The sequence below is a fragment of the Haliotis rufescens genome, unplaced genomic scaffold (genome assembly GCF_023055435.1).
Source record: "Haliotis rufescens isolate VD_foot unplaced genomic scaffold, xgHalRufe1.0.p SCAF_6, whole genome shotgun sequence".
NCBI lineage: Eukaryota > Metazoa > Mollusca > Gastropoda > Lepetellida > Haliotidae > Haliotis > Haliotis rufescens.
The window spans coordinates 24541451-24555888 of record NW_025964334.1 but is presented as its reverse complement, the minus strand read 5'-3'; the positions used below and the strand labels follow the sequence as shown (position 1 = coordinate 24555888).

At 41.2% G+C, this 14438-nt stretch overlaps 1 protein-coding gene across 1 annotated transcript in view; it reads right to left on the bottom strand.

Moving 5' to 3' along the window:
- Positions 1-5616: 5616 nt before the first annotated feature.
- The window catches only part of LOC124113463 (myomodulin neuropeptides-like), a 47041-nt gene continuing 38219 nt past the window's right edge, over positions 5617-14438 (bottom strand). The window contains exon 2 of the mRNA XM_046473817.2: positions 5617-6912. Within this exon, the coding sequence (XP_046329773.1) occupies positions 6083-6912 (830 nt within the window). The 3' untranslated portion in view covers positions 5617-6082. The remainder of the gene's footprint in view (positions 6913-14438) is intronic.

Genomic DNA, 14438 nt, shown 5'->3' with positions numbered 1-14438 from the left:
GCATATGTACCCCCAACTTGACGTCAACAGATATTTTACAAGTCTTTTAATGTTTTTAATCAAGGTGCTCAAGTGATTTGATACACTACGCGAAGTAGGAACCGTTTTATCAGAATCTATTTTGATTATCGCTCAGATCGTCTTGACTGGGCGCCGCCATTTTGTTGAAAGCAAATGCATGTGATATGAGAGGTGGAATCTGATTGGTCAATAGGAGGAACAAATGAGGGACATAACTCGTTATAGCCACTAGTGGCGGTACGATCAAGCCCAGAAATTCCAGCGTAGGGTTAGGAATCTACAGAGGCGTTGTGTTCCCAATTCCCCCAACACATATACTTTTTGTAGGGTTATTAGAGAATCTAAATAAAAAAAATTCACCTGTCACTTACGACGAAGAGTTCTTGAAATAAAGAAGTTGTTCATCCACATAACTTATCTTTATTTTGTACACCAAATTCTAAATGCATCTAAAAGAAGACGAAAGAAAGTGATTATGTAAAAATAAAGTATTTCAATTTTTGAAATAACGACTTAACCTATTCATATTCTTACGATGAGCAAATTGATATAATCCCCCCCTCCCTCCAAAAAAACCCAAAACAAACAAAAAAGACACCAAACAACAACAAACACAACAAAAACAAAAAAAAACAACCAAAAAAACCCCCAAAACAAACAAAAAGGGTTGAATTATTTGACTCTCGCTACGGCTACTCTACGTACATCCACCGACATGCTGGCCGATGTTCGTCTTGGTGTATATAAACAAACGCAAAAGGATATGTCATGTAGGCCTTCTGTCAAAGAACTCATTAACCGCCTTCTCCAACATCAGTTGAACAACCCGTTTAAAGTAGACATATTTACTCATTACGGTTTTATATCAAACTCTTGAAGTCAAGACACAAATTATCTGTGTGACAAGACTCAATCTTTTGACCTTAATGATTAGTTCCTTCAGTTTACACAAGGTAATGGGTCCCATTGTAATGCGGGGGTAATCTGTATCGCCCACTGGCCTTCCGGTACAGATGGTGGGCGGTGTTATTGTCGATAAATCATTCAACCTGGTAGGCGACCACTTTCTTCATTGTGAGTTCGCATAATTTTGTGATTACGTGAAATCGTTTTCTTAGGTCTAAAAATACTTTGTGTGAAATATAGATAGAGTTGTCAGAGTTCCGATGCAACAGGATGTCTATTTTGAACATGCAATTTACATGTTCCTTGATATCTAGTATTTAATGTTATACCACTTGTGTTTGGTGTGAACATTTATAAAAAAAAATAGATGCTTATCAAATTAACAAAGTAATTGTTATTAATCTGGTTAATCTAACATGTTATGTATCTCTACCATACATCAAAATGAATATATCGACGAATATTAGGTAAAAATAGTATATATTGTTGTGAGTGAATGAGGTAAGTTTTAAGGTTACTAGTGAACAGTATCAATTATATAACGGCTTATCAGATTAATGAGGTCGAAAACAGTGAAACAGAACCATTCTTTATACTGACTAATAATCAAAATCAGGGCGACTCTAGGATTTGCACCCTTGAACATGGTCGTAACGTGTTATTTCCGGGTTAGAAAAGATCCTACAACCTACATGTATCCGCTTCGAAAGAGGCGACTAAATAAAGATCGGGTGGTTAGGATTGGTGATCCGGGGATAGAGCGAGTAGTGTGTACAGTAGTGTGTACTGTTTTACGCTGCTTTAGGCAATATTCTTGCAGTATCACGGCGGGAGACATCAGAAATGGGTTTCACATATTTTACCCATTGGCCAATCGAACCTGGGTCTTCGGCGTGACGAGCGAAAGCTTTACCCACCAGGCAACCCCACTGCTGGGTTGCTACAGTGTCATCGTACCCCGACCGTTCCCTGTGTCCAGCACTGAGCGAAAGCTAGTGCACTAGTTTGTATATTGAACAAGGTTTGGTTATGCATGAAATCTCTATTATTCCGGCAGCGTGATGCTCTCTGAAGCGACGAGCGCCTGGCAGTGTTTGCTATATCTTATAAACCTCGTTATTTACTGGTATTTGTCGACAGGCAATCTTAGGCCCATCGTAGTTGGACAAATGAATTCACTTGCCGAAAGCCATTCACGTTTGATTCAACAACTGACTGGTTGAAGTGCTCTCAGTGAAACACTTCAGTGGTAGAGTGTCTCCACCGGAACGAAGACTCGAAGTTACACACATCTTACTTTAAAATTGCTTTTATCTGTCTATTGTGTTTGTTTAAAATCTATAAATATTATGGCATGTATGATGAACTTGCTTGATACGAATAAGTAACTTAAGTAGGTACATACATGAAAAGTGAATTATTAAGGGTTTTCAGCAATTTGTCAGCAATATCACTGGGGGAGAACAGAAAAATGCTTTGCACATTGTACTCATATGGGGAATCGAACCCAGACATTCGGCGTGACGAGCGAACTCTAACCCACTGGACTACCAAACCCTGAAGAGACAGGAATGAACTGACATTTGTAAAAGGGAAATGCAATCTATAACATAATTATTTTGTCCTGATGTCCGCTATCGTGAGGGTCGTATCATATTTCCGTCTCAACGATAACTTCGGGATCAACAAGGCTTCAGCGGACAGAGGTTTGTGTGTAGGAAAGCGGGCAAATTCCCCTTCAAAACAGTGTCTGATCCACCTTGTAGATGATCATGTCAACGTTGTTGGGGCATTGAACTGGAGATCCTTGAGCTGGCAGCGTCTACATGTGCTTCATACTCCCTTACCATTGAATCCACATGTTTGTAATCATCAGGATATAAATGACACCGGTTATTATTTGAGTGTTTAAAAAAGGTTTAACGGATATTTTAGTTTATATAGTTTGTCCTTCTTATACATATAAGAATCTTGATGTTGGTTTCAAGCGGGGGAGACGAACGGATTCAGGGTTGCGTCCCTCAGCCGTGGCAGGATCCTCAGGAGATGATTTCGAATTCACACCAGACTTACCCGTTTAGTGCATACTTGTGTCGTGGGTTTTACCAAAGTTGTAAACATCTATGACCTATGTGGCTTTGGTCTTTCCGCCTTTGTGACACTTACAGATGCGATCTCACTCAAAGAACCGGCCTTGATGCAATGAATAAGTGAGTTTGTGATTTACGCCGGTTTACACAGGACGGAAGCGTGTCAGGTGAAAGTGGGAGAACATACGACGTAGGTCGGAGGCGTTTACCATGTTGGTGAAAGCTGCCTTCGGGGTACATGTACATGATTATATGATGCTGGAAAACCCATAAACATAATTAGAACGAATCTGAGACTCGAACCCTGGCATCGGATCCTGGCAGGACTCCGGGACGTAATTCCGTACAACTAAATCCGATGATTTAGCAATCCTTTTCTCCTTCTTTCAGTGAAGAGCCCATTTTAAACAGGCAACCAAGAAAGAAAGAAAGAAACAAGCCATCTAGTGGACTGAGGCACACTTACTGACCATAAGAGTGAGTGAGTGAGTGAGTGAGTGTGGTTATACGCCGCTTTTAGCAATATTCGAATAATATCACGGCGGGGGACACCGGAAAGTTATGACCATAAGAAATTCATTCTTCACAATGTGTTTTAGGTATTGTGGGGCATGTTTTGTGAGTACGTCAGTGGTTAACAAGCTTCGGCTGCCCTGAAGCTCGACCAGCTGGCCAATTGGGTTTAACCGGTAATTAGGTAAAGGGTGGACGCCGATCTACCATGTGTGGCGCAGTTGTGTTACATACAGTGTCGTCATCCCAATGTCAACCACACCTGGGCTTCAGACAGCAGACGACTTCCGGCAGTTATTGCACTTGCTAGATTGGTGCTAAACTAAGAACTATGCACTCAAACATCCTCTTTAGTGCGCTGTTGTAATGGTCGTTATTGCTGTTCGTGACATTATGATGTACTGTGAATCATGTCTTTGTGTGGGAGCCCTCGCACCCACTTGTCTGGAGAAAACTTTGACGTTCTCTTTGAATACAGGCACCAGACAATCCCCGTGGACAACGTTGGTCTGAATTTTCAACTGTTAATTAAGTACACTGAAGAATAATAAACTCGAAGTCTAATGAACCTTTGAAATAATGTCAAGTTGTCGGACAATGTATTTACCACCGATGGGCAGGAACACGCTCACTTTGTCGCAACCACACGACATCATCACCATTTGATAGTGATTCGTAAATAAAAGCGACAAAACCCTTTCCATATTCACAAGAAATCTCTGTAAAAGAGTCGATTGTACGATTCCGACTTTATCATGAGCATGTGTTTATAAAGCATTATAAAATATTAATGATACCATGTGTTCGCGAAAAGGTGAGCGTATATGTCCCACTGGTGGCACCCGACACAAACACATGCACATGCAAGTCAATTGTTCACCTGAAACACACGGGAGCGTATGGTACAAGTCAAAATAGGGAATTCATTCTTGAATTTGGAAATGGTTTTGTCGCTTTTATTCAGTTTTCGAGAGTAGACATGCTTGTCGTAAACCGAAAAACATGTGGATACAGTGTGTCATATTGTTGATAGTGTGTCCTTTCGTGGATCGTTGCGATATTTGATAAGATGTCATGTTGCTGACTCTGGCATAAACATTAATCAATCACTTTCCCACTCATTTAGAAATTTAATTTCTTTTCTTATTTTCAAGTCTGAATGAGGAGATAAACCTAACGTAGGTACTACCGTGATATTTTAGAATCCTGATCTTCAGGTACCCAGTCTACGTGAGACCATGATTTTGCTGATGATCACATTTAGAATATTTTTTAATCAGAAGCACTGCCTTTTCGACCATATCAAATACTGATCTGACTTCGTTAATGTTGCTGAATAACGTGTTACGATTTCTACATTATTCACAACAAGATGGCAATAGTTTTAGGGAGAAAACTTGACGAAACAATACTTAGAGAGTGTATACTAAAATTTAGCATCCTCAATGACCTGACTTTTGGCGCTACTCTGTCGGATTCCATGATGTCATGTCTACTTAGACGTCCCATCTGTAGAACTTTAGGACGTCGTAACAGTGTTGTGTACTTCAGAAGGACATAAAGGTCGCTTTATTTTCTCTGGACATGTCAGTTTGAAAATGCCTACAGGATCTCTGCCTTAGCGATGTTGTTGTTTCTGATTGAAGTGGTTCAAGTATTTTGGTGAAAAGTATGATTTGGTTACATAAAGCAAACATGTATGCAGATTAAAACCTATCTTCACTGAAAACTAAAACAAATTTGATTCAACCGATGCAAGATCACTAAACCGCCATCCGCGTTTGCTTTGCCATTGTGTCATGGAAATGGTTATATGTGTTTTCAGTTTCAAAGTTTCAAAGTAAAAGTGTTCAAAATCGAAATCTCACGCTGTCGAGTTCTGTCTAGAATGAAACTTACAGGTATCGAATCTACGTTCGAAACGTCTACATTGAAAACACTAGGTTTATATCTCAATTCCATAGCGCTGACAGACCAGTCAGAATGCAGAATTCTAAAATGTCAAAGTAGAATGGTCCTTAGTGCTACATTATAATAACGTGGCGCATTGTTAAAGCCGATTGTAAGAAATCCAAAAATAAACATATAAACAACATATTTTATTTCTCTTTCAGCCCCTGTTTGGTAAAAACGAATATGATATAACACGAAATAATACATCTGTATTTGATACTGTACATTATAGATAGTTTTCATTTGTGATATTGACAGTAGTGTTGAAATCAAGATTACCACAGCGATCATCTGAAGCATATTTTTTATTTTGTCCACCGTCACATCGTTTCAATGTGAAAGAATCCGTGTCAACTCTAGTCTGACCTCACGGTATTTGAACAGGAGTACAAAAGCCTGGAACTATATTAATAGTCCTGAGTCAACTTAAGTTTATATGGGATATTGTTTTCAGTAAGTTCTTTGTATTTGAAACACATATGACCACGATTTCGGTATTCACATGATGTTAGCTGATTGTTTGATTCCATGAAGCGGTTTTGATGGGTTTGTAGGGAGGGACGGAAACTACCGAAAGTTCCCGATTATTGCTTAGAGCATCACTGTTGCGTAGAAACACCAGCGTCTCCATCAACTTTCTCGTCCGACCGTTTACCGAGGCGGAGCATACCAAGGGCTCTCTTTTCTTCCCCCTCTGTTTCATCTTCACGCTTTCCCAAACGGAGCATGTTCATTGGTCGTTTTCCAAGACGAAGCATGTTCATTGGTCGCTTTCCCAAACGGAGCATGTTCATTGGACGCTTTCCAAGACGGAGCATGTTCATTGGTCGCTTTCCCAAACGGAGCATGTTCATTGGACGCTTTCCAAGACGGAGCATGTTCATTGGTCGCTTTCCCAAACGGAGCATGTTCATTGGTCGTTTTCCAAGACGGAGCATGTTCATTGGTCGTTTTCCGAGCCGAAGCATGCCAAGAGCCCTCTTCTCCTCTTCGTCTTCTGGTACCAGGCCCACTACTTCATCTTCCATTCCTTCCCCAGAGCGGCCAAGACGCAGCATAGACAAAGCTCTCTTCTCATACTCATCTGCGTATTCTTCCTCCTCATCTTTCCCTATCCTAGGTAGAGCAACGGCACGGTCACCTTCAGCGGATCGCCTGTAGCGACTTGAGTCGGGGTACATCACATCATCTTCTCCGTTTAATACTTCAGGGTTAACCAAATATTCATTTTGCAATATGTCATATAAATAGTCCGATAGCTCTTCAGAGCTGGGTGAAGATCTGCCGAGACGTAGCATGTTCAACCCCCCGCGTTTCCCCAGACGCAGCATCTGTAGTCCACGCCCAAGACGGAGCATGTTGAGGCCTCGCTTCTCCCTGGATGCAGGTTCATCCTGACCCTCGGACTGTGTCTGTTCTTCTGAGTAGCCTGTAAGAAAGAAAAACATTTTTTTTTAGTTTATTATAGATATTAAAATAAATAAATAAATGCAGTATAGAGGATTCGAGTGATCCTGTCACAATCAGGCTTGATAGGCTCAACATCAGCTCAGGGCCCTCATCCCCTCATAACCCCTCTACATTTTTCCTACTATTATCATTATTATTATTATCACCGTCATCATATACATTGTTGCTTTATATATAACAAATCGACGATGATCCTTGAAATCAAGATACCATCATCATCATCACCATACCAGTATTCACAACAAATCGGTATTGATCCTTTAAATCAAGATACATTTTGACGGCATGCACCATTAAGATCAAAGAAGTCACCGCGTATAATGTATATATTTATTTTATGTGAAGGTTCAAAATGTATGTCTGTGTACGGCGCTAGTAACTATGCTCGTTCTATAGTCAAAGCAAAGTGATTGCTTCCGATATCAATACACCGATAACGTTTTAAATAGCACCTTTACATAAGCATCTCTGTCGATAAACACTGTGAATAAACCATCACAGCCTTGCTGTCTCAAGACATATGCAAAACGGTTGCAAAGAGGACAATAACGCTCTGATTGATTATCTTCTGTTGTCGCCATAAACCTCACATCACGTGCTAAAATAACACAACTCTTCCTCGTTATAAGTTGCGCATACAAACCACTAATACGAACGCAACGTCATTTGTTAAGTTCGTTTTCTTGCTGGCAAGGATGGGCGATTCCGTATTGTATAGTATCAGGGCAGGCGAGCGTTTTGATGATGCATTGTTCACACACACCAATATAAGTGGAAACGTCTTGAACACGAGGAGACGACAAGGTTTATCACCAGCGGTTAATGCGGATTATAATGAGGTAACATCGTTTCTTGGAACACGTTATGCGGCACGAATACCGATTTTAGCTCCTGTCGTTCTGCACTGACATCGCCGGAATTAATAAGTTGATTCCAGGCTGGTGAATTACCGTAAAGAAGTCCAACACCGGAAGCACCGCGCGGGCAGTGCCAATCAGGTGCATCGGGCGCCTGGTAGGTATCGTCCTCCCTGACCTCATCTCCTACCAGCCTTTATTATGACCTTAAACTATGTAATGAAAAGCTTTTCCAAACTATTAGAGGCGAGGTGAGACTTGTATATACAATATGTGAACCTCTTGTGTATATCTGTGTCTAGAATGCCAATTTGAACTGACTGATATTGTTACACGGGTGGCTAAGGTGTAGTAGCTACAATTTATTGGGTTGCGTCCCTTAGCCCTGACGTGATCCGCTGGTCACTGGTTTGGATCCCAAATTCCATAACGATCAGAATACGCTTTCCTAATAATTTATAATAACACAGATGTCCAATATGACATCATGTGTTACCAAAGATGGCATCATTGATAAATATACTACTACTGCCACATTGCTTATACGGCGACCCGTGAAGATCTGGGTTAGAACTCATCTTTTGTGCTTGTCGTAAGCGGCGATTAACGGATCGGGTTGTCAGGCTCGCTGACTTGGTTGATGCATGTCATAATTGCGTGGATCGATGCTCATTATATCAATCACTGGATTGTACTGCCCAGACGCGATTATTTACAGATAGCTGGAATATTGCTGCGTGCGGCGTTAAACAACAAACAAAACTTCCATGGTCGCCTTGCCAAATCAGACCATACATCACTAAATGACCTTCACTGCCAAACAAGCGGCATTTTGACATACTTAGGGACCGACCATTTGATATTCAGGTACGGCTACCGGGCATTTACTATGGAGACATGATATTTCATTAAAAGTATTAGTCTAATTATTAAAATTATATTATAAAAATCTTGCAACAATGTTTTGGTAATTACAATCCCAAGTCCCCTTTTCCCCCTAATAGCAAATGGTCGGTCACGTTTGTCGTCATTCTTTTGTTCAAACAATCCATTATTTCTCACTACTGTAGGCGACGATTGGCGCATCTTGACCATTAAGTCATTTATCGAGGAACACACAGTATAAAAAAAGATGAAAATTACTTTCCACAAAAAGCATTATTTCAAAGTCTTAACGCGGGGATGTATTTTAAGTTTTAGAAAGGAGGGATTTGTTTTGAGCTTGAGAACATACTCGTAATGTAGGGTCGGGAATGAGAATCACCTCGCGCCTGGGGTACATGCGATTTTTGTTCACGACCCGACAGTTGGTCATATGTTCTTAACTGAAACACTGTGACGACTGCACGCTAGCTGCTACCATCGGAGGTGAACAAGGTGAACAAGGTGAACAAGGTGAACACGAAACGTGTAACTTCTAATCTAGCCTGTTCCAATTTTCCTCCGTAGCCTCCATCATAAAGAAGCCTTGGATATGAGACGGAATATGTTCCCCATAGCTCGAGGTAGAAAATGACGTGTGGATCAACAGGGATGAAGTTTCAGTTATCTCAGTCAGACAGACTTTGTTTATCTGTACCCGTGTGTTGCTCCGTCTTCCACTGATTGAAAGATGCTCCAGGGGCTGTCGTCATTTGGATGAAGTAGCGGTGCACAGGCCAAGAAACCACGGACAAACGTTCAATGATCAGGGTTCAGAGTTGTGAGTTTAATCTAGACTGTGATTAAATGTTTTTGCTTTCGAAGGATGTGCAAGTCCACATCCCGCTGTTCCAGGAATTGTTACGACAATTAACCCGTGTGTAGGCAGTTAGCTATTTGATCAAAACTGACCTTGTTCCTTGTGGCTATATACTAACACGAAGGAACCAATTACAGGCCGTGGACTTTGTAATTGGGCATTTTCGACATGTTCCCTGCGGTGACTTGTCTTGTAAGCACGAACAATGAATCAAGGCCGAGACAGAACACGTGTTACGCTCAACAAAGCTGTCGTGTCGATTGCAAAAAAGACTTAAAAATCTCATCCTTGAAAGCATTTGAGTAATTAATTTCTAACTATAATTGAGTAGTAAACGAACACTCTGAGTCAACACGGCTTCGCAATGGAACGTTCAACGTTGACTCAATAGGCGTTTGACGCAATCCAGTAAACACACAACGTGTGAAACACCCTCTTAACTCACACCTAGGCGATAAAGTTGCTCTGTATAAGGAGAATGGAGAGTGAAGCATTGGAGGTAATCGGATCATGGGCCAACCGCCCAGATTGGAGGGGGAAACTGCCTGCCCGAGAACACAAACCATGTTATCCCAAGGTGTTGGATAACTTACTGAAACCGCATTAAAAACGGAGGTGATTAAATCAAGTTGGATTGAACTGGTGAGATAACCAGTCCGTGATAGATAACTCAACAGAATGTGTTTCTCATATGAGAACTTCTGGTTTATGTGTCTAACACTACAGCATGGTCAATTCACTTCATTTTAGAGGTAGAGATTTCCACGCATTTTAAACTTAGATTGTTATAAAAAGGTTGTGATACTCGAGTGATGTCTTCTATACTTATTCATTTTTTACATCAGAACATTAAATGCTTATGTATTTGGTTCAAACTATCTGCGGGGAACGGGAGGCAAAGTCGTCCACGGCGCCTTAATTTGCTGTGTAGTGTTACGTCCCTTAGACAGTCCAGGATCCGATCGGTTCGATCGTCCAGCGCCAGGATCCAAAACTGATGGGTTTGAAACCCGGATTTTGCCCGGATTATAATGCTTGGTTTGCCACCTGATCCGTCTAAGATCTGATTAACCTTTGGCTTTCCTTCCGTATTAAACTCACTCACTCACTGTAACGATCGAACCTCATTCTCGAACTAATCATCTTCAATCGAAACGGTTTAATACTATTCACCTGCTACTTATCACTGTGTTGAGCCAAACACATTTGCATTGTCGTGAAAAGTGTTTAATGCTGTACCAAGGACTACATACACAAAGGCCATACCGGTTTGCGTAAATGCAAAGAGTATGAGATAAATAACGTGCGCAGAATGGGAGGGCTACGTCACTTCAGCGCACACATCAAAACGTATTGCATTATCAAGAGGTCAACAGACAAGTGAGTGAAAGAGCGCACCAGTTAGAGTGACAAGAACATCCCATTTGTTAAACATATTGATGGACTTGGGTTGGGTATTTCTTCTTTCTAGACAAGTACATGCTAATTACAAAAGAATTAACCACTATGTACTGATATCGACACTCCGAGATTGGCAATAACTGTCTCAAAGCTCTTCCCTCAAGCGGTACATTGCTTTTTTGAAATTGAGAAGTAGCCGTTTTACAAAAGTAGATTCAAAACCCATTTACTAAATCAGAGTTTCTGACTGACAGAGGAGTGGTTATGAAATCAAATCGAGTCTGCTTTCAAGAGCTGGGCACTTTGTCATCAGCTGTGTTAGAGGACCGCCGACTGTCATTTGGAGGAGTCAAGAGATGTTTAATTAGAGGCCTCATAAGGGCGCCAGAGAATTGCTCGTTAGCCGCCTCAATGCAGGCCATACCAGGATACCTACTGAGCCGAAACTGGTTCCATCAAGAAGGCATTGCCTATGACACAGCTACGATCATGGCGTAGGTTGTTCATTAAGCCATGTTTGTCGAAAATCCCATAGGGGTTTGGAACATACGCTGACAATCGTAAGCAACATAATGCAGCATGGTCATTGGGTGTTTGGAGTACCCAAGGGAGATGCTCTTTGTCCCGCTCTATTAATTACTTTGGTATTGTTGCAAAGGAATCCGGGTTCAAGGCGGATGTTACCGTATGTTTGCCTGATTATCAACTACTATACTGTTTGGATTATCCGGAAGAGGGGATCAACGAAGTAAATTCTGACAGCGAGGTCTTGAATCCGTACTAAATAATGCATACACATGGGAACAGTCAACTCTAGTTTGGAGCTTGATCTCTGGACTTCAGCTCGATCACATGTGTAATGTACTGTAGGATCCGTTCTCATAGGGGTCAATGTAGTGTGTACCTGTACTCGATGCATTTACGTGTATTTCTATCGCATTAAATTACAGGGAAACAGGGCGTAATTAACCCGCATTTACAAAAACATTAACAAAGCTAAATCGCTTTATGTTCAAGTCTTTGATGGACAACAGTACTTAATATTGAATAAAGTCCGTACCAATTAGTCGCTACATGGAAACAATCCGGAATGTGACTTTGACAGCTTGAGAGGTCCCTGAGGACACCTAATTCAAATTGTATTTTAAAATAGCCTGCGGCCACGCACTTCTTTCAAACAATTTTCGATGAAGATATAATTATCTGTAAGTAAATAATGACAAAAGCGATCATTCAGATTTTTGTTTTTGTGGCTAGCCTGTCCGTTTCAATAATATTAAATCGAATAATACCAGTGACAAAGTTGACAAAAATATAAATTCGTATGCGAGCATACCAGAAGTTCACTGAATAAATCATCATTGCGTCATCCACACATCATTCCTTTAAGAGAAAAACGTCCAGAGGCAAGCTCACCGAGGTCTGCTTTTATAGATTAGCAACTAACAACCATCCCAGTACAAGAGACTACACAGAACGCTACAAGCACGGCTTCGCCACGAGCCTATGTTCCTGTGATGTATAGTGTTACAACAGATCAAGCGATCGCAGTGTACAAACATGAGGTGATGGATGCGTCGTCGGTGTGTGTCGATGACACTGTCAGACATCTGATCTCCATAGCAGGAATAAACTGACACAGTTTCCGTCATCGACAGGGATAGTAGCGGTTGTATTGACTGTAAGCTTATCGCGATGAACATGCACCAAATCATTCTAAGGTCAAATCCTGAATGAATATTTATATTTCTGAGCGAAACAGTTTATGCCAAAGTTACGCGATAAGAACATTCGATTGAACTCAGATATATGTACTTGTAAACCTTATGTATATTAATTTCGTTACAAAATATGAAAGATTCATATAATTCTGCTGACAGTTGTATAACGCCATGACGCTATTACGTCATAACGCCATTCAACTATCCCACAGAATAGATGAAAGACGTCAAACGGAAGCATCCATTGTACGGTGTTTGTAGTTTGGTATGCATCAAGTCTATATTGCTATAATATCAATACCTCTCTCTATATAGAGACGTCCTCTGGGACTTGTACATTGTACAGTTGTACATTATTAATATCACTACATATATAGCTGATCCCTGAGATTTGCAGTTGTACAAGGTCAGAGCTGCCGTGATTAAATCATATCCCGATTCTGCTACAGTGGACGTCTGGCTGTAATGTTTCGGGCAGCGTGACCACTATGTACTTCGAGGCATGGTGACAGAAAGGATACATCTGACCCAGCTGCATATATCATGGGACTTGGTTGATGTAGTGTGAATGCTTGCAATAAGTGAATCGCTTGCATGGTTTCAGGTATTAGTGACAGTTGGTATAAGAACGAGCCATCTCTTTATTCTCCCATAAGCTCACCAAAAGATTAAACGAATAATGTGCGGAGCATCCCGTTAACATTTATCCCATGCTTCATCTAGGAGCTGCTGATGGTACGACTCAGACTGAAGAAGCTTTTGGACGGAACAATGTGTAATTGGGCGTCAAAAGAAACATAACCATCTACATCTACGTCTACATCTACTGTAGACCAAAGAAGTAAAATCCAATTTCGAGATTCAACCGGAAGAACGAGATATTCCTTCCCGTTTGGCGAACTTCAGGGTCAACACTGTTTGTCTGTCGGTTTGTTGTTTGACGCCAGCAATATTCCTGTTATATGACGACAGGGTTTAAATCAGTGATTGATATGGTAAACAAGGGTCAACACCGTAGGGATGCGGTGACATGCTATCAACCGAGCTGACCACCCGATCTGGTTAGTCGCCTCTCAGGACGAGCACAGGCTGCTAGGTACCTCTTCTTGCACCTGGATTTGTGAAGTGAAAACAGGATGTAAAAGCGTCATTACATTGTTACATCCATTGTGAGTGAATGAGTGAGTATGGTTTTACGCCGCTTTTAGCAATATTCCAGCAATATCAAGGCGGGGGACACCAGAAATGGGCTTCACACATTGTACCCATGTCGGTAATCGAACCCGGGTCTTCGGCGTGACGAGCAAACGCTTTAACCACTAGGCTACCCGACCGCCCCTCATCCATTGTTAAAGGGTTCGCTCGTCGCGTTTATAATCTACATAACGAGGACATCCGATTACAACACGATTCCTTGTTTTATAATAGAAATTCATAAACATGAACAAACGGTTTCAGAAATTAATATTTAGTATATAACAACAGATAATACAGACCAACGAGAACAGGACGTATTGGATTCGAACTCATACCCAACGTAAGGATTACGCCCAAGGCATACGTGTCAGCATCGTGTTACCGGTAGGCAACACTCTAGTACCAATCTCGTGTATGAGAGACAAGTAAACATTAAGTTTGCTGCAAATGATAGTACGTGATTGAGAATTAATCAATCTCGTCAACGAGGGACCCTTATCCCCTACTCTCAGTCACCGGGGACCTTAGTCGTTATCAGAGGAATGGGCAATGGTCAAGGAACCCGTCC